This window comes from Anas platyrhynchos, chromosome Z (assembly GCF_047663525.1).
Source record: "Anas platyrhynchos isolate ZD024472 breed Pekin duck chromosome Z, IASCAAS_PekinDuck_T2T, whole genome shotgun sequence".
In the NCBI taxonomy this organism is placed as follows: Eukaryota; Metazoa; Chordata; class Aves; order Anseriformes; family Anatidae; genus Anas; species Anas platyrhynchos.
In genome coordinates, this window is record NC_092621.1 from 8,778,678 (window position 1) to 8,797,716 (window position 19,039).

Consider the following 19,039-nt stretch of genomic DNA (forward strand, 5'->3'; position numbering starts at 1 on the left):
CCAGGCCCAGCCAGGGAAGGGACTGTCCCACTCTGCTCTGGGGCAGCCTCACCTCCAGCACCCTCTGCACTTCTGGGTACCACAAAACAAGGGCATAAAGCTATTGGAGAACTTCCAAAGGAGGGAAACGGAGACCTGCAGAGGTCCAGAGGGCAAGACGTGCGAGCAGTGGATCAAGTCCCTCACTTTGTTCAGCCAACAACAGCAGGCCTCATGCCGGCATGCGGCTCCCTCACGAGGGGAGCAGAGGGGCAGGCCCTGAGCTCTGCTCTCTGGGGACAGCCACAGGACCCCAGCGAACGGCACCGAGCTGCCACAAGGAAGGCTCACGCTGCCTCTTCGGAAAAGCTTCTGCACAGAGAACGTAGCTGGGCACTGCAACACGCTCCACAGGGAGGTGCTCACGGACCTCAAGGACTGCTTGGACAAGGCTCTCACAAATACACGCTTTGGGCTCCTCCTGCACGGACCCACGACTTGGACTACACCATCCTGGAGGGCCCCTTCACACGCACCATATACCATGGTTCTACGCTTCTTCTTGCCTCCTGACACATTCACAGCTTTCTTCACAGCCTTCTTCCCACAAGGACCAACAAACGCCTACACGCCATGACAGAGGAAAGAGCTCCTTGCCCTTCTACTGCTTCACAAATAACCAAGAGCAAAACAAAGGGGAAAGACAGACCACCAAAAAACAAGACCAATACAACCAGCAACACAAGCACAGCACCACAGACAATGCAGTGCCCTCTCTGCACACACTTCAAGATGGACTTGATGAGCTACCATCCCTCCAGGTCTTCGAGAAACGCCTACATTCAGGACTTCATGGCAAGGGATACTGCTGGACTTTCACACAAGCTTAAGGGTTCAGCTACATGATCTTCGATGTCTTCCCCAACCTCAATGACTCCATGATGCTTCGGGGTCCTTTCATTTGCAGGACATGCTACCACAAACTCCCGCCCCATCCTAAAAAAAAAAAACAAACAACCACAAACACAAACCCAAGATACGGGTGATCCAACCAAGGACAAGGCACAGACGCCTTTGGGAAGCTCCATCCAGACGGACACTCTAAGCACAGGAACACAAGGGACACCTCTCCCCCAACAATTCCTGCCTACAGCAAGGCACTCGCACCAAGCAGATCACAACACCCCACACTCTGGAAACACATCAAAACCTGCAATGAACAACTGAGCTGAAAGGAAAAACGGAACACACGGGCAAAAGAAGACCAAGAAGAAAAAACCCAAACCTCACACTAGGCCATGACATAGGGAAAGTGCACCTCGGAAGGAAGAGCACTCTTGGCCAACGCTCAACTACTCTCCCTCAAGGCCAAAAGGGAAACACTACGAAAAGCACATCCGCAGCACAGCTGCGCCAGCACCCTCTCCCCAAGACTTTCACATCCCCCACACAAACACTAAGGACAGATTAACCACAACCTCCTCATCAAAAAAACAAAAACAAAACAAAACACCAAAAAAAAAGCCAAGGACCTCCAAAACCTGTCCCAGGCTCGGGGGAAACTCACCAACGCACTTCCCTACACACCAAACCACCAACAACCTTGGTTCAGTCCACAGAAGACTAGACTGAGCGAAGGACTCATGGTAGCTGCAGCTTTCTCAAGAATCTCCTCTCAAACTACCACCACGAAGCAATGGTAACACCAGATAACTCCCTTAGGTTCCATCGAAGAACCAAACTTCACAATACTTAAGGACAGAGAAACATCAACACATACAAGGGAATCCACAGGAAAAACATTAGTGGTACAAAGAAGGCAACCTAACACTATGGCGTTGCAAAGTGAAAGAAGGCTTGGGCAGAAAGAGAAATTTCAGTGTAGCTATGACGCAAAGATGCTCGTTTAAAACAAAACGGAAACCAGAAATAGGAAACAAGCACAACATCTGTGGCACACCTTTCCCCACAGCATTGCCTTCTCAAAACCACTTTCACTCCCCCGCCTCCAAATATGCCAAAAAATATCCATCACAACACGAGCCAAGGACCTACAGCTCGCGCACCGTGCTCGGGGCAACCCCAACAACACACTTCCCCTCAAACCGCAACCACCCCAAACTGAAAACCACAGCCGAAAGCACCTCCATGACCTGAAAGCGACGAAGGGAAAGGAAGATGCCGCACTGCATAAAGCTCGACACACGCCAGCACCCCGAGCACCAACACCACCCAGCCCCAACAGGCTCTTGCCCAGCACAACCCAAGAGCCACCATGCCTGGGCCATCAGCCCCACCACCACCAGCCATCTACAGCGCCCTGGCCCTCCTGCTCCTCCTCACGCCTCCCGCCAACGCCTTCTCCTGCAGCCCCCTGCGCCTCCACGACAGCGCCTTCGCCTGGGACAGCCTCCAGCTCCTCCGCAACATGGCTCCCAGCCCCACACAGCCCTGCCCGCAGCAACACGCGCCTTGCTCCTTCCCGGACACCCTCCTGGACACCAACGACACGCAGCAAGCCGCACACACCGCCCTCCACCTCCTCCAACACCTCTTCGACACCCTCAGCAGCCCCAGCACCCCCGCGCACTGGCTCCACACCGCACGCCACGACCTCCTCAACCAGCTTCAGCACCACATCCACCACCTCGAGCGCTGCTTCCCAGCCGACGCCGCGCGCCTCCACAGGCGAGGGCCCCGCAACCTTCACCTCAGCATCAACAAGTACTTCGGCTGCATCCAACACTTCCTCCAGAACCACACCTACAGCCCCTGCGCATGGGACCACGTCCGCCTCGAGGCTCACGCCTGCTTCCAGCGCATCCACCGCCTCACCCGCACCATGCGCTAAGAGGAGCCCCACACGCGCACCTCTGCCCTCATGCCTCCCTTCGCCCACCACACAGGGACGCTGACAAGAACTGACCGGAGCCCAGTGGCCACCACCACCCACCCCCTCCTTATTTAACTATTTATTTCAACCATGCCTCTCATCTATTTATTAGTAACTATTTATGCAAAACAAATAAAGACCTTTTCTAAGAACCTGCCCAGTCCTACGGCAGCCCTCTCTCTGGCCCGGGGGCATCTGGACAATGCCCTCAGCTCCAGCCTTACGCTTCTGCTTAGCCCTCAAGTGCTCAGGCACTTCCACTCAACCATCTCGGGAGAACCCCAGCAACCACACTCGTCTCGCTCACTCCTCTCCCGGCCCGGCCCAGCCCGGGACACCTCTGCCAACAGTCCCTCTCCCTCTCTCTCTCCCCCCACGCCCTCGCAGCCACCACCCCCACACACTCAGCACCTCTCTCCTTTCCTTCTCCCAGCCTCCGTCAGCACAGCAGGCACAGCTCGCTCTCGCTCTCCTCCTCTCCTACAACCTCCACAGCTTCAGCCACCGCAAACCTCTCCCTCCGCCACGCCACTGACGCCCTCACCAACACCACCCAAAACCCAGCGCTCCGCTCCTCAGACAACAAGCCCCTCCACAGCCCGCTGCCCGCTCTCCTACCCCGACCCACACGGCCAGGGAGCAACGTGGCCTTCGCGCCTGGCCAGGCGCACGGCACGCTCGCGGGCACGACACACTCACTGCTCACAGCCAACACGGCTGCACGACGGGAATCTCCTCTGTCACTCAAGCTTCTCCTCTCAGGACAACATTACGCACATCCCTCACCAAGGCACACCACCCAACCTCATCTTTTCACCTTGCTGGGGAGAAATTTAATGAAATAGAACACGGGCAGGTGGACAGTCCTGCAGCTGGGCAAGCACAGCTCCACACACCACCACAACTTGGGGACTGTCGTGCTGGAGAGCAGCGAAGGGGAAACGGACCCGCGGGTCCTGCTGGACAGCACGATGACCACCAGCCAGCTTGGGGTTGTGTGCTTGTGGCCAACAAGGCCAAAGGCATCCTGGGGCGTATTACAAGGGCTGTGCTTATCAGGTTGAGAGAGGCTCTCCTCCCCCTCTACTCTGCCCTGCTGAGACCACATCTGGAATATTCTCTGCGGTTCTCAGACCCTTACTTCAACTAAGGACACGCAACTGCTTGAGAGAGTCCAGCACAGAGCCACGAGGACCATGAAGGGAGTGGAGCATCTCCCTTACCAAAAACGGCTGAGGCAGCTCGCTCTCTTCAGCTTGGAGAGGAGCACACTCGGGGGTGACCTTATTCATCTTTGTCAATGCGGGAAGGACGAGTGTCAGGAGGATGGAGCCAGGCTCTATCTACAGATAGGACAAGGAGCAATGGGTGCAAGCTGGAATATTCACGTTACACCTCACGTTCCGTGTCAGTATGAGACAAAACTTCTTCACCGTGAGGCTCGCGGAGCACTGGAACAGGCTGACCACGGGAGTTGTGGAGTCCCCTTCTCTGGAGACATTCACAACCTGCCTGGATGCGCTCCTGTGCGACGTGATCTCAGTCTTCCTGCTCCGGCAGCGGGAACAGACTAGATGATCGGTCAAGGTCCCTTCTACCCCTCACATTCCGTGACTGTGTCACTCACTTCAGCAAAGCTTTCCATACTTCCTCTCACAGTACCCTTCCGGACAAAATGGACAGCAAACTGCTCCACGAGTACACAGGATGAGAGGACAGCAACCCCCACACAAGGCGGCCTCAGAGGCTTACACTAAACGGCCTTACAGCAGGCTGGCAGCCAGTCACTAACGGGATGCCCTAGGCCGACATTTCAGGGACGGCTCTCTCACGTGCCTTCATGAACAACCTGGATGCAGGACTCAAAGGCAGAACGAGTGACTTAGCCAACAACACTACACTTGCAGGAGGCACGCACTCCCGCAAGGACACAGAGCCCTCGCACGCACCTCTTGGCAAACCAGAGGGCTGGGCACTCACCAACCACCTCACGGGCACCAAGACCAAGCGCTGCCTTGGGCTGCACCGGGGACGGGGCAACCCTGCCTTCACGGACACACGGGGGGAACACAGGCCGGACAGCGGCCCCACAGAAACACATCTCAGCCTTTGGGTCAACACCAAGTGCAAGAGGAGCCAGCAGCATGCCCTGGCAGACAAAAGGGCCAGCCATTTCCTAGGCGGCCCCAGGCCCAGCCAGGGAAGGGACTGTCCCACTCTGCTCTGGGGCAGCCTCACCTCCAGCACCCTCTGCACTTCTGGGTACCACAAAACAAGGGCATAAAGCTATTGGAGAACTTCCAAAGGAGGGAAACGGAGACCTGCAGAGGTCCAGAGGGCAAGACGTGCGAGCAGTGGATCAAGTCCCTCACTTTGTTCAGCCAACAACAGCAGGCCTCATGCCGGCATGCGGCTCCCTCACGAGGGGAGCAGAGGGGCAGGCCCTGAGCTCTGCTCTCTGGGGACAGCCACAGGACCCCAGCGAACGGCACCGAGCTGCCACAAGGAAGGCTCACGCTGCCTCTTCGGAAAAGCTTCTGCACAGAGAACGTAGCTGGGCACGCTCCACAGGGAGGTGCTCACGGACCTCAAGGACTGCTTGGACAAGGCTCTCACAAATACACACTTTGGGCTCCTCCTGCACGGACCCACGACTTGGACTACACCATCCTGGAGGGCCCCTTCACACGCACCATATACCATGGTTCTACGCTTCTTCTTGCCTCCTGACACATTCACAGCTTTCTTCACAGCCTTCTTCCCACAAGGACCAACAAACGCCTACACGCCATGACAGAGGAAAGAGCTCCTTGCCCTTCTACTGCTTCACAAATAACCAAGAGCAAAACAAAGGGGAAAGACAGACCACCAAAAAACAAGACCAATACAACCAGCAACACAAGCACAGCACCACAGACAATGCAGTGCCCTCTCTGCACACACTTCAAGATGGACTTGATGAGCTACCATCCCTCCAGGTCTTCGAGAAACGCCTACATTCAGGACTTCATGGCAAGGGATACTGCTGGACTTTCACACAAGCTTAAGGGTTCAGCTACATGATCTTCGATGTCTTCCCCAACCTCAATGACTCCATGATGCTTCGGGGTCCTTTCATTTGCAGGACATGCTACCACAAACTCCCGCCCCATCCTAAAAAAAAAAAACAAACAACCACAAACACAAACCCAAGATACGGGTGATCCAACCAAGGACAAGGCACAGACGCCTTTGGGAAGCTCCATCCAGACGGACACTCTAAGCACAGGAACACAAGGGACACCTCTCCCCCAACAATTCCTGCCTACAGCAAGGCACTCGCACCAAGCAGATCACAACACCCCACACTCTGGAAACACATCAAAACCTGCAATGAACAACTGAGCTGAAAGGAAAAACGGAACACACGGGCAAAAGAAGACCAAGAAGAAAAAACCCAAACCTCACACTAGGCCATGACATAGGGAAAGTGCACCTCGGAAGGAAGAGCACTCTTGGCCAACGCTCAACTACTCTCCCTCAAGGCCAAAAGGGAAACACTACGAAAAGCACATCCGCAGCACAGCTGCGCCAGCACCCTCTCCCCAAGACTTTCACATCCCCCACACAAACACTAAGGACAGATTAACCACAACCTCCTCATCAAAAAAACAAAAACAAAACAAAACACCAAAAAAAAAGCCAAGGACCTCCAAAACCTGTCCCAGGCTCGGGGGAAACTCACCAACGCACTTCCCTACACACCAAACCACCAACAACCTTGGTTCAGTCCACAGAAGACTAGACTGAGCGAAGGACTCATGGTAGCTGCAGCTTTCTCAAGAATCTCCTCTCAAACTACCACCACGAAGCAATGGTAACACCAGATAACTCCCTTAGGTTCCATCGAAGAACCAAACTTCACAATACTTAAGGACAGAGAAACATCAACACATACAAGGGAATCCACAGGAAAAACATTAGTGGTACAAAGAAGGCAACCTAACACTATGGCGCTGCAAAGTGAAAGAAGGCTTGGGCAGAAAGAGAAATTTCAGTGTAGCTATGACGCAAAGATGCTCGTTTAAAACAAAACGGAAACCAGAAATAGGAAACAAGCACAACATCTGTGGCACACCTTTCCCCACAGCATTGCCTTCTCAAAACCACTTTCACTCCCCCGCCTCCAAATATGCCAAAAAATATCCATCACAACACGAGCCAAGGACCTACAGCTCGCGCACCGTGCTCGGGGCAACCCCAACAACACACTTCCCCTCAAACCGCAACCACCCCAAACTGAAAACCACAGCCGAAAGCACCTCCATGACCTGAAAGCGACGAAGGGAAAGGAAGATGCCGCACTGCATAAAGCTCGACACACGCCAGCACCCCGAGCACCAACACCACCCAGCCCCAACAGGCTCTTGCCCAGCACAACCCAAGAGCCACCATGCCTGGGCCATCAGCCCCACCACCACCAGCCATCTACAGCGCCCTGGCCCTCCTGCTCCTCCTCACGCCTCCTGCCAACGCCTTCTCCTGCAGCCCCCTGCGCCTCCACGACAGCGCCTTCGCCTGGGACAGCCTCCAGCTCCTCCGCAACATGGCTCCCAGCCCCACACAGCCCTGCCCGCAGCAACACGCGCCTTGCTCCTTCCCGGACACCCTCCTGGACACCAACGACACGCAGCAAGCCGCACACACCGCCCTCCACCTCCTCCAACACCTCTTCGACACCCTCAGCAGCCCCAGCACCCCCGCGCACTGGCTCCACACCGCACGCCACGACCTCCTCAACCAGCTTCAGCACCACATCCACCACCTCGAGCGCTGCTTCCCAGCCGACGCCGCGCGCCTCCACAGGCGAGGGCCCCGCAACCTTCACCTCAGCATCAACAAGTACTTCGGCTGCATCCAACACTTCCTCCAGAACCACACCTACAGCCCCTGCGCATGGGACCACGTCCGCCTCGAGGCTCACGCCTGCTTCCAGCGCATCCACCGCCTCACCCGCACCATGCGCTAAGAGGAGCCCCACACGCGCACCTCTGCCCTCATGCCTCCCTTCGCCCACCACACAGGGACGCTGACAAGAACTGACCGGAGCCCAGTGGCCACCACCACCCACCCCCTCCTTATTTAACTATTTATTTCAACCATGCCTCTCATCTATTTATTAGTAACTATTTATGCAAAACAAATAAAGACCTTTTCTAAGAACCTGCCCAGTCCTACGGCAGCCCTCTCTCTGGCCCGGGGGCATCTGGACAATGCCCTCAGCTCCAGCCTTACGCTTCTGCTTAGCCCTCAAGTGCTCAGGCACTTCCACTCAACCATCTCGGGAGAACCCCAGCAACCACACTCGTCTCGCTCACTCCTCTCCCGGCCCGGCCCAGCCCGGGACACCTCTGCCAACAGTCCCTCTCCCTCTCTCTCTCCCCCCACGCCCTCGCAGCCACCACCCCCACACACTCAGCACCTCTCTCCTTTCCTTCTCCCAGCCTCCGTCAGCACAGCAGGCACAGCTCGCTCTCGCTCTCCTCCTCTCCTACAACCTCCACAGCTTCAGCCACCGCAAACCTCTCCCTCCGCCACGCCACTGACGCCCTCACCAACACCACCCAAAACCCAGCGCTCCGCTCCTCAGACAACAAGCCCCTCCACAGCCCGCTGCCCGCTCTCCTACCCCGACCCACACGGCCAGGGAGCAACGTGGCCTTCGCGCCTGGCCAGGCGCACGGCACGCTCGCGGGCACGACACACTCACTGCTCACAGCCAACACGGCTGCACGACGGGAATCTCCTCTGTCACTCAAGCTTCTCCTCTCAGGACAACATTACGCACATCCCTCACCAAGGCACACCACCCAACCTCATCTTTTCACCTTGCTGGGGAGAAATTTAATGAAATAGAACACGGGCAGGTGGACAGTCCTGCAGCTGGGCAAGCACAGCTCCACACACCACCACAACTTGGGGACTGTCGTGCTGGAGAGCAGCGAAGGGGAAACGGACCCGCGGGTCCTGCTGGACAGCACGATGACCACCAGCCAGCTTGGGGTTGTGTGCTTGTGGCCAACAAGGCCAAAGGCATCCTGGGGCGTATTACAAGGGCTGTGCTTATCAGGTTGAGAGAGGCTCTCCTCCCCCTCTACTCTGCCCTGCTGAGACCACATCTGGAATATTCTCTGTGGTTCTCAGACCCTTACTTCAACTAAGGACACGCAACTGCTTGAGAGAGTCCAGCACAGAGCCACGAGGACCATGAAGGGAGTGGAGCATCTCCCTTACCAAAAACGGCTGAGGCAGCTCGCTCTCTTCAGCTTGGAGAGGAGCACACTCGGGGGTGACCTTATTCATCTTTGTCAATGCGGGAAGGACGAGTGTCAGGAGGATGGAGCCAGGCTCTATCTACAGATAGGACAAGGAGCAATGGGTGCAAGCTGGAATATTCACGTTACACCTCACGTTCCGTGTCAGTATGAGACAAAACTTCTTCACCGTGAGGCTCGCGGAGCACTGGAACAGGCTGACCACGGGAGTTGTGGAGTCCCCTTCTCTGGAGACATTCACAACCTGCCTGGATGCGCTCCTGTGCGACGTGATCTCAGTCTTCCTGCTCCGGCAGCGGGAACAGACTAGATGATCGGTCAAGGTCCCTTCTACCCCTCACATTCCGTGACTGTGTCACTCACTTCAGCAAAGCTTTCCATACTTCCTCTCACAGTACCCTTCCGGACAAAATGGACAGCAAACTGCTCCACGAGTACACAGGATGAGAGGACAGCAACCCCCACACAAGGCGGCCTCAGAGGCTTACACTAAACGGCCTTACAGCAGGCTGGCAGCCAGTCACTAACGGGATGCCCTAGGCCGACATTTCAGGGACGGCTCTCTCACGTGCCTTCATGAACAACCTGGATGCAGGACTCAAAGGCAGAACGAGTGACTTAGCCAACAACACTACACTTGCAGGAGGCACGCACTCCCGCAAGGACACAGAGCCCTCGCACGCACCTCTTGGCAAACCAGAGGGCTGGGCACTCACCAACCACCTCACGGGCACCAAGACCAAGCGCTGCCTTGGGCTGCACCGGGGACGGGGCAACCCTGCCTTCACGGACACACGGGGGGAACACAGGCCGGACAGCGGCCCCACAGAAACACATCTCAGCCTTTGGGTCAACACCAAGTGCAAGAGGAGCCAGCAGCATGCCCTGGCAGACAAAAGGGCCAGCCATTTCCTAGGCGGCCCCAGGCCCAGCCAGGGAAGGGACTGTCCCACTCTGCTCTGGGGCAGCCTCACCTCCAGCACCCTCTGCACTTCTGGGTACCACAAAACAAGGGCATAAAGCTATTGGAGAACTTCCAAAGGAGGGAAACGGAGACCTGCAGAGGTCCAGAGGGCAAGACGTGCGAGCAGTGGATCAAGTCCCTCACTTTGTTCAGCCAACAACAGCAGGCCTCATGCCGGCATGCGGCTCCCTCACGAGGGGAGCAGAGGGGCAGGCCCTGAGCTCTGCTCTCTGGGGACAGCCACAGGACCCCAGCGAACGGCACCGAGCTGCCACAAGGAAGGCTCACGCTGCCTCTTCGGAAAAGCTTCTGCACAGAGAACGTAGCTGGGCACGCTCCACAGGGAGGTGCTCACGGACCTCAAGGACTGCTTGGACAAGGCTCTCACAAATACACACTTTGGGCTCCTCCTGCACGGACCCACGACTTGGACTACACCATCCTGGAGGGCCCCTTCACACGCACCATATACCATGGTTCTACGCTTCTTCTTGCCTCCTGACACATTCACAGCTTTCTTCACAGCCTTCTTCCCACAAGGACCAACAAACGCCTACACGCCATGACAGAGGAAAGAGCTCCTTGCCCTTCTACTGCTTCACAAATAACCAAGAGCAAAACAAAGGGGAAAGACAGACCACCAAAAAACAAGACCAATACAACCAGCAACACAAGCACAGCACCACAGACAATGCAGTGCCCTCTCTGCACACACTTCAAGATGGACTTGATGAGCTACCATCCCTCCAGGTCTTCGAGAAACGCCTACATTCAGGACTTCATGGCAAGGGATACTGCTGGACTTTCACACAAGCTTAAGGGTTCAGCTACATGATCTTCGATGTCTTCCCCAACCTCAATGACTCCATGATGCTTGGGGGTCCTTTCATTTGCAGGACATGCTACCACAAACTCCCGCCCCATCCTAAAAAAAAAAAACAAACAACCACAAACACAAACCCAAGATACGGGTGATCCAACCAAGGACAAGGCACAGACGCCTTTGGGAAGCTCCATCCAGACGGACACTCTAAGCACAGGAACACAAGGGACACCTCTCCCCCAACAATTCCTGCCTACAGCAAGGCACTCGCACCAAGCAGATCACAACACCCCACACTCTGGAAACACATCAAAACCTGCAATGAACAACTGAGCTGAAAGGAAAAACGGAACACACGGGCAAAAGAAGACCAAGAAGAAAAAACCCAAACCTCACACTAGGCCATGACATAGGGAAAGTGCACCTCGGAAGGAAGAGCACTCTTGGCCAACGCTCAACTACTCTCCCTCAAGGCCAAAAGGGAAACACTACGAAAAGCACATCCGCAGCACAGCTGCGCCAGCACCCTCTCCCCAAGACTTTCACATCCCCCACACAAACACTAAGGACAGATTAACCACAACCTCCTCATCAAAAAAACAAAAACAAAACAAAACACCAAAAAAAAAGCCAAGGACCTCCAAAACCTGTCCCAGGCTCGGGGGAAACTCACCAACGCACTTCCCTACACACCAAACCACCAACAACCTTGGTTCAGTCCACAGAAGACTAGACTGAGCGAAGGACTCATGGTAGCTGCAGCTTTCTCAAGAATCTCCTCTCAAACTACCACCACGAAGCAATGGTAACACCAGATAACTCCCTTAGGTTCCATCGAAGAACCAAACTTCACAATACTTAAGGACAGAGAAACATCAACACATACAAGGGAATCCACAGGAAAAACATTAGTGGTACAAAGAAGGCAACCTAACACTATGGCGTTGCAAAGTGAAAGAAGGCTTGGGCAGAAAGAGAAATTTCAGTGTAGCTATGACGCAAAGATGCTCGTTTAAAACAAAACGGAAACCAGAAATAGGAAACAAGCACAACATCTGTGGCACACCTTTCCCCACAGCATTGCCTTCTCAAAACCACTTTCACTCCCCCGCCTCCAAATATGCCAAAAAATATCCATCACAACACGAGCCAAGGACCTACAGCTCGCGCACCGTGCTCGGGGCAACCCCAACAACACACTTCCCCTCAAACCGCAACCACCCCAAACTGAAAACCACAGCCGAAAGCACCTCCATGACCTGAAAGCGACGAAGGGAAAGGAAGATGCCGCACTGCATAAAGCTCGACACACGCCAGCACCCCGAGCACCAACACCACCCAGCCCCAACAGGCTCTTGCCCAGCACAACCCAAGAGCCACCATGCCTGGGCCATCAGCCCCACCACCACCAGCCATCTACAGCGCCCTGGCCCTCCTGCTCCTCCTCACGCCTCCCGCCAACGCCTTCTCCTGCAGCCCCCTGCGCCTCCACGACAGCGCCTTCGCCTGGGACAGCCTCCAGCTCCTCCGCAACATGGCTCCCAGCCCCACACAGCCCTGCCCGCAGCAACACGCGCCTTGCTCCTTCCCGGACACCCTCCTGGACACCAACGACACGCAGCAAGCCGCACACACCGCCCTCCACCTCCTCCAACACCTCTTCGACACCCTCAGCAGCCCCAGCACCCCCGCGCACTGGCTCCACACCGCACGCCACGACCTCCTCAACCAGCTTCAGCACCACATCCACCACCTCGAGCGCTGCTTCCCAGCCGACGCCGCGCGCCTCCACAGGCGAGGGCCCCGCAACCTTCACCTCAGCATCAACAAGTACTTCGGCTGCATCCAACACTTCCTCCAGAACCACACCTACAGCCCCTGCGCATGGGACCACGTCCGCCTCGAGGCTCACGCCTGCTTCCAGCGCATCCACCGCCTCACCCGCACCATGCGCTAAGAGGAGCCCCACACGCGCACCTCTGCCCTCATGCCTCCCTTCGCCCACCACACAGGGACGCTGACAAGAACTGACCGGAGCCCAGTGGCCACCACCACCCACCCCCTCCTTATTTAACTATTTATTTCAACCATGCCTCTCATCTATTTATTAGTAACTATTTATGCAAAACAAATAAAGACCTTTTCTAAGAACCTGCCCAGTCCTACGGCAGCCCTCTCTCTGGCCCGGGGGCATCTGGACAATGCCCTCAGCTCCAGCCTTACGCTTCTGCTTAGCCCTCAAGTGCTCAGGCACTTCCACTCAACCATCTCGGGAGAACCCCAGCAACCACACTCGTCTCGCTCACTCCTCTCCCGGCCCGGCCCAGCCCGGGACACCTCTGCCAACAGTCCCTCTCCCTCTCTCTCTCCCCCCACGCCCTCGCAGCCACCACCCCCACACACTCAGCACCTCTCTCCTTTCCTTCTCCCAGCCTCCGTCAGCACAGCAGGCACAGCTCGCTCTCGCTCTCCTCCTCTCCTACAACCTCCACAGCTTCAGCCACCGCAAACCTCTCCCTCCGCCACGCCACTGACGCCCTCACCAACACCACCCAAAACCCAGCGCTCCGCTCCTCAGACAACAAGCCCCTCCACAGCCCGCTGCCCGCTCTCCTACCCCGACCCACACGGCCAGGGAGCAACGTGGCCTTCGCGCCTGGCCAGGCGCACGGCACGCTCGCGGGCACGACACACTCACTGCTCACAGCCAACACGGCTGCACGACGGGAATCTCCTCTGTCACTCAAGCTTCTCCTCTCAGGACAACATTACGCACATCCCTCACCAAGGCACACCACCCAACCTCATCTTTTCACCTTGCTGGGGAGAAATTTAATGAAATAGAACACGGGCAGGTGGACAGTCCTGCAGCTGGGCAAGCACAGCTCCACACACCACCACAACTTGGGGACTGTCGTGCTGGAGAGCAGCGAAGGGGAAACGGACCCGCGGGTCCTGCTGGACAGCACGATGACCACCAGCCAGCTTGGGGTTGTGTGCTTGTGGCCAACAAGGCCAAAGGCATCCTGGGGCGTATTACAAGGGCTGTGCTTATCAGGTTGAGAGAGGCTCTCCTCCCCCTCTACTCTGCCCTGCTGAGACCACATCTGGAATATTCTCTGCGGTTCTCAGACCCTTACTTCAACTAAGGACACGCAACTGCTTGAGAGAGTCCAGCACAGAGCCACGAGGACCATGAAGGGAGTGGAGCATCTCCCTTACCAAAAACGGCTGAGGCAGCTCGCTCTCTTCAGCTTGGAGAGGAGCACACTCGGGGGTGACCTTATTCATCTTTGTCAATGCGGGAAGGACGAGTGTCAGGAGGATGGAGCCAGGCTCTATCTACAGATAGGACAAGGAGCAATGGGTGCAAGCTGGAATATTCACGTTACACCTCACGTTCCGTGTCAGTATGAGACAAAACTTCTTCACCGTGAGGCTCGCGGAGCACTGGAACAGGCTGACCACGGGAGTTGTGGAGTCCCCTTCTCTGGAGACATTCACAACCTGCCTGGATGCGCTCCTGTGCGACGTGATCTCAGTCTTCCTGCTCCGGCAGCGGGAACAGACTAGATGATCGGTCAAGGTCCCTTCTACCCCTCACATTCCGTGACTGTGTCACTCACTTCAGCAAAGCTTTCCATACTTCCTCTCACAGTACCCTTCCGGACAAAATGGACAGCAAACTGCTCCACGAGTACACAGGATGAGAGGACAGCAACCCCCACACAAGGCGGCCTCAGAGGCTTACACTAAACGGCCTTACAGCAGGCTGGCAGCCAGTCACTAACGGGATGCCCTAGGCCGACATTTCAGGGACGGCTCTCTCACGTGCCTTCATGAACAACCTGGATGCAGGACTCAAAGGCAGAACGAGTGACTTAGCCAACAACACTACACTTGCAGGAGGCACGCACTCCCGCAAGGACACAGAGCCCTCGCACGCACCTCTTGGCAAACCAGAGGGCTGGGCACTCACCAACCACCTCACGGGCACCAAGACCAAGCGCTGCCTTGGGCTGCACCGGGGACGGGGCAACCCTGCCTTCACGGACACACGGGGGGAACACAGGCCGGACAGCGGCCCCACAGAAACACATCTCAGCCTTTGGGTCAACACCAAGTGCAAGAGGAGCCAGCAGCATGCCCTGGCAGACAAAAGGGCCAGCCATTTCCTAGGCGGCCCCAGGCCCAGCCAGGGAAGGGACTGTCCCACTCTGCTCTGGGGCAGCCTCACCTCCAGCACCCTCTGCACTTCTGGGTACCACAAAACAAGGGCATAAAGCTATTGGAGAACTTCCAAAGGAGGGAAACGGAGACCTGCAGAGGTCCAGAGGGCAAGACGTGCGAGCAGTGGATCAAGTCCCTCACTTTGTTCAGCCAACAACAGCAGGCCTCATGCCGGCATGCGGCTCCCTCACGAGGGGAGCAGAGGGGCAGGCCCTGAGCTCTGCTCTCTGGGGACAGCCACAGGACCCCAGCGAACGGCACCGAGCTGCCACAAGGAAGGCTCACGCTGCCTCTTCGGAAAAGCTTCTGCACAGAGAACGTAGCTGGGCACGCTCCACAGGGAGGTGCTCACGGACCTCAAGGACTGCTTGGACAAGGCTCTCACAAATACACACTTTGGGCTCCTCCTGCACGGACCCACGACTTGGACTACACCATCCTGGAGGGCCCCTTCACACGCACCATATACCATGGTTCTACGCTTCTTCTTGCCTCCTGACACATTCACAGCTTTCTTCACAGCCTTCTTCCCACAAGGACCAACAAACGCCTACACGCCATGACAGAGGAAAGAGCTCCTTGCCCTTCTACTGCTTCACAAATAACCAAGAGCAAAACAAAGGGGAAAGACAGACCACCAAAAAACAAGACCAATACAACCAGCAACACAAGCACAGCACCACAGACAATGCAGTGCCCTCTCTGCACACACTTCAAGATGGACTTGATGAGCTACCATCCCTCCAGGTCTTCGAGAAACGCCTACATTCAGGACTTCATGGCAAGGGATACTGCTGGACTTTCACACAAGCTTAAGGGTTCAGCTACATGATCTTCGATGTCTTCCCCAACCTCAATGACTCCATGATGCTTGGGGGTCCTTTCATTTGCAGGACATGCTACCACAAACTCCCGCCCCATCCTAAAAAAAAAAAACAAACAACCACAAACACAAACCCAAGATACGGGTGATCCAACCAAGGACAAGGCACAGACGCCTTTGGGAAGCTCCATCCAGACGGACACTCTAAGCACAGGAACACAAGGGACACCTCTCCCCCAACAATTCCTGCCTACAGCAAGGCACTCGCACCAAGCAGATCACAACACCCCACACTCTGGAAACACATCAAAACCTGCAATGAACAACTGAGCTGAAAGGAAAAACGGAACACACGGGCAAAAGAAGACCAAGAAGAAAAAACCCAAACCTCACACTAGGCCATGACATAGGGAAAGTGCACCTCGGAAGGAAGAGCACTCTTGGCCAACGCTCAACTACTCTCCCTCAAGGCCAAAAGGGAAACACTACGAAAAGCACATCCGCAGCACAGCTGCGCCAGCACCCTCTCCCCAAGACTTTCACATCCCCCACACAAACACTAAGGACAGATTAACCACAACCTCCTCATCAAAAAAACAAAAACAAAACAAAACACCAAAAAAAAAGCCAAGGACCTCCAAAACCTGTCCCAGGCTCGGGGGAAACTCACCAACGCACTTCCCTACACACCAAACCACCAACAACCTTGGTTCAGTCCACAGAAGACTAGACTGAGCGAAGGACTCATGGTAGCTGCAGCTTTCTCAAGAATCTCCTCTCAAACTACCACCACGAAGCAATGGTAACACCAGATAACTCCCTTAGGTTCCATCGAAGAACCAAACTTCACAATACTTAAGGACAGAGAAACATCAACACATACAAGGGAATCCACAGGAAAAACATTAGTGGTACAAAGAAGGCAACCTAACACTATGGCGTTGCAAAGTGAAAGAAGGCTTGGGCAGAAAGAGAAATTTCAGTGTAGCTATGACGCAAAGATGCTCGTTTAAAACAAAACGGAAACCAGAAATAGGAAACAAGCACAACATCTGTGGCACACCTTTCCCCACAGCATTGCCTTCTCAAAACCACTTTCACTCCCCCGCCTCCAAATATGCCAAAAAATATCCATCACAACACGAGCCAAGGACCTACAGCTCGCGCACCGTGCTCGGGGCAACCCCAACAACACACTTCCCCTCAAACCGCAACCACCCCAAACTGAAAACCACAGCCGAAAGCACCTCCATGACCTGAAAGCGACGAAGGGAAAGGAAGATGCCGCACTGCATAAAGCTCGACACACGCCAGCACCCCGAGCACCAACACCACCCAGCCCCAACAGGCTCTTGCCCAGCACAACCCAAGAGCCACCATGCCTGGGCCATCAGCCCCACCACCACCAGCCATCTACAGCGCCCTGGCCCTCCTGCTCCTCCTCACGCCTCCCGCCAACGCCTTCTCCTGCAGCCCCCTGCGCCTCCACGACAGCGCCTTCGCCTGGGACAGCCTCCAGCTCCTCCGCAACATGGCTCCCAGCCCCACACAGCCCTGCCCGCAGCAACACGCGCCTTGCTCCTTCCCGGACACCCTCCTGGACACCAACGACACGCAGCAAGCCGCACACACCGCCCTCCACCTCCTCCAACACCTCTTCGACACCCTCAGCAGCCCCAGCACCCCCGCGCACTGGCTCCACACCGCACGCCACGACCTCCTCAACCAGCTTCAGCACCACATCCACCACCTCGAGCGCTGCTTCCCAGCCGACGCCGCGCGCCTCCACAGGCGAGGGCCCCGCAACCTTCACCTCAGCATCAACAAGTACTTCGGCTGCATCCAACACTTCCTCCAGAACCACACCTACAGCCCCTGCGCATGGGACCACGTCCGCCTCGAGGCTCACGCCTGCTTCCAGCGCATCCACCGCCTCACCCGCACCATGCGCTAAGAGGAGCCCCACACGCGCACCTCTGCCCTCATGCCTCCCTTCGCCCACCACACAGGGACGCTGACAAGAACTGACCGGAGCCCAGTGGCCACCACCACCCACCCCCTCCTTATTTAACTATTTATTTCAACCATGCCTCTCATCTATTTATTAGTAACTATTTATGCAAAACAAATAAAGACCTTTTCTAAGAACCTGCCCAGTCCTACGGCAGCCCTCTCTCTGGCCCGGGGGCATCTGGACAATGCCCTCAGCTCCAGCCTTACGCTTCTGCTTAGCCCTCAAGTGCTCAGGCACTTCCACTCAACCATCTCGGGAGAACCCCAGCAACCACACTCGTCTCGCTCACTCCTCTCCCGGCCCGGCCCAGCCCGGGACACCTCTGCCAACAGTCCCTCTCCCTCTCTCTCTCCCCCCACGCCCTCGCAGCCACCACCCCCACACACTCAGCACCTCTCTCCTTTCCTTCTCCCAGCCTCCGTCAGCACAGCAGGCACAGCTCGCTCTCGCTCTCCTCCTCTCCTACAACCTCCACAGCTTCAGCCACCGCAAACCTCTCCCTCCGCCACGCCACTGACGCCCTCACCAACACCACCCAAAACCCAGCGCTCCGCTCCTCAGACAACAAGCCCCTCCACAGCCCGCTGCCCGCTCTCCTACCCCGACCCACACGGCCAGGGAGCAACGTGGCCTTCGCGCCTGGCCAGGCGCACGGCACGCTCGCGGGCACGACACACTCACTGCTCACAGCCAACACGGCTGCACGACGGGAATCTCCTCTGTCACTCAAGCTTCTCCTCTCAGGACAACATTACGCACATCCCTCACCAAGGCACACCACCCAACCTCATCTTTTCACCTTGCTGGGGAGAAATTTAATGAAATAGAACACGGGCAGGTGGACAGTCCTGCAGCTGGGCAAGCACAGCTCCACACACCACCACAACTTGGGGACTGTCGTGCTGGAGAGCAGCGAAGGGGAAACGGACCCGCGGGTCCTGCTGGACAGCACGATGACCACCAGCCAGCTTGGGGTTGTGTGCTTGTGGCCAACAAGGC

The 19,039-nt window shown here is 56.4% G+C and overlaps 5 protein-coding genes across 27 annotated transcripts in view; 4 read left to right on the plus strand and 1 right to left on the minus strand.

The window, feature by feature from the left end:
• UBAP2 (ubiquitin associated protein 2) overlaps positions 1 to 19,039 on the minus strand; it is a 160,937-nt gene that overhangs the window by 23,098 nt on the left and 118,800 nt on the right. The window lies entirely within an intron of this gene.
• LOC140000631 (interferon) lies at positions 2,206 to 2,952 on the plus strand. The gene has a single exon (XM_072030818.1). The coding sequence runs from the start codon at positions 2,255 to 2,257 to the stop codon at positions 2,828 to 2,830; it is 576 nt and encodes a 191-aa protein (XP_071886919.1). The 5' UTR covers positions 2,206 to 2,254; the 3' UTR covers positions 2,831 to 2,952.
• On the plus strand, positions 7,279 to 8,002 carry LOC140000636 (interferon). Its single transcript, XM_072030823.1, has one exon. The coding sequence runs from the start codon at positions 7,305 to 7,307 to the stop codon at positions 7,878 to 7,880; it is 576 nt and encodes a 191-aa protein (XP_071886924.1). The 5' UTR covers positions 7,279 to 7,304; the 3' UTR covers positions 7,881 to 8,002.
• Positions 12,306 to 13,052, plus strand: LOC140000628 (interferon). Its single transcript, XM_072030815.1, has one exon. The coding sequence runs from the start codon at positions 12,355 to 12,357 to the stop codon at positions 12,928 to 12,930; it is 576 nt and encodes a 191-aa protein (XP_071886916.1). The 5' UTR covers positions 12,306 to 12,354; the 3' UTR covers positions 12,931 to 13,052.
• Positions 17,356 to 18,102, plus strand: LOC140000626 (interferon). Its single transcript, XM_072030813.1, has one exon. The coding sequence runs from the start codon at positions 17,405 to 17,407 to the stop codon at positions 17,978 to 17,980; it is 576 nt and encodes a 191-aa protein (XP_071886914.1). The 5' UTR covers positions 17,356 to 17,404; the 3' UTR covers positions 17,981 to 18,102.

What these genes read in the sequence shown, in the direction of transcription:
- LOC140000631 (XM_072030818.1), top strand. Translation starts at nt 2,255, where the DNA reads ATGCCTGGGCCATCAGCCCCACCACCACCAGCCATCTACAGCGCCCTG.
- LOC140000636 (XM_072030823.1), top strand. Translation starts at nt 7,305, where the DNA reads ATGCCTGGGCCATCAGCCCCACCACCACCAGCCATCTACAGCGCCCTG.
- LOC140000628 (XM_072030815.1), top strand. Translation starts at nt 12,355, where the DNA reads ATGCCTGGGCCATCAGCCCCACCACCACCAGCCATCTACAGCGCCCTG.
- LOC140000626 (XM_072030813.1), top strand. Translation starts at nt 17,405, where the DNA reads ATGCCTGGGCCATCAGCCCCACCACCACCAGCCATCTACAGCGCCCTG.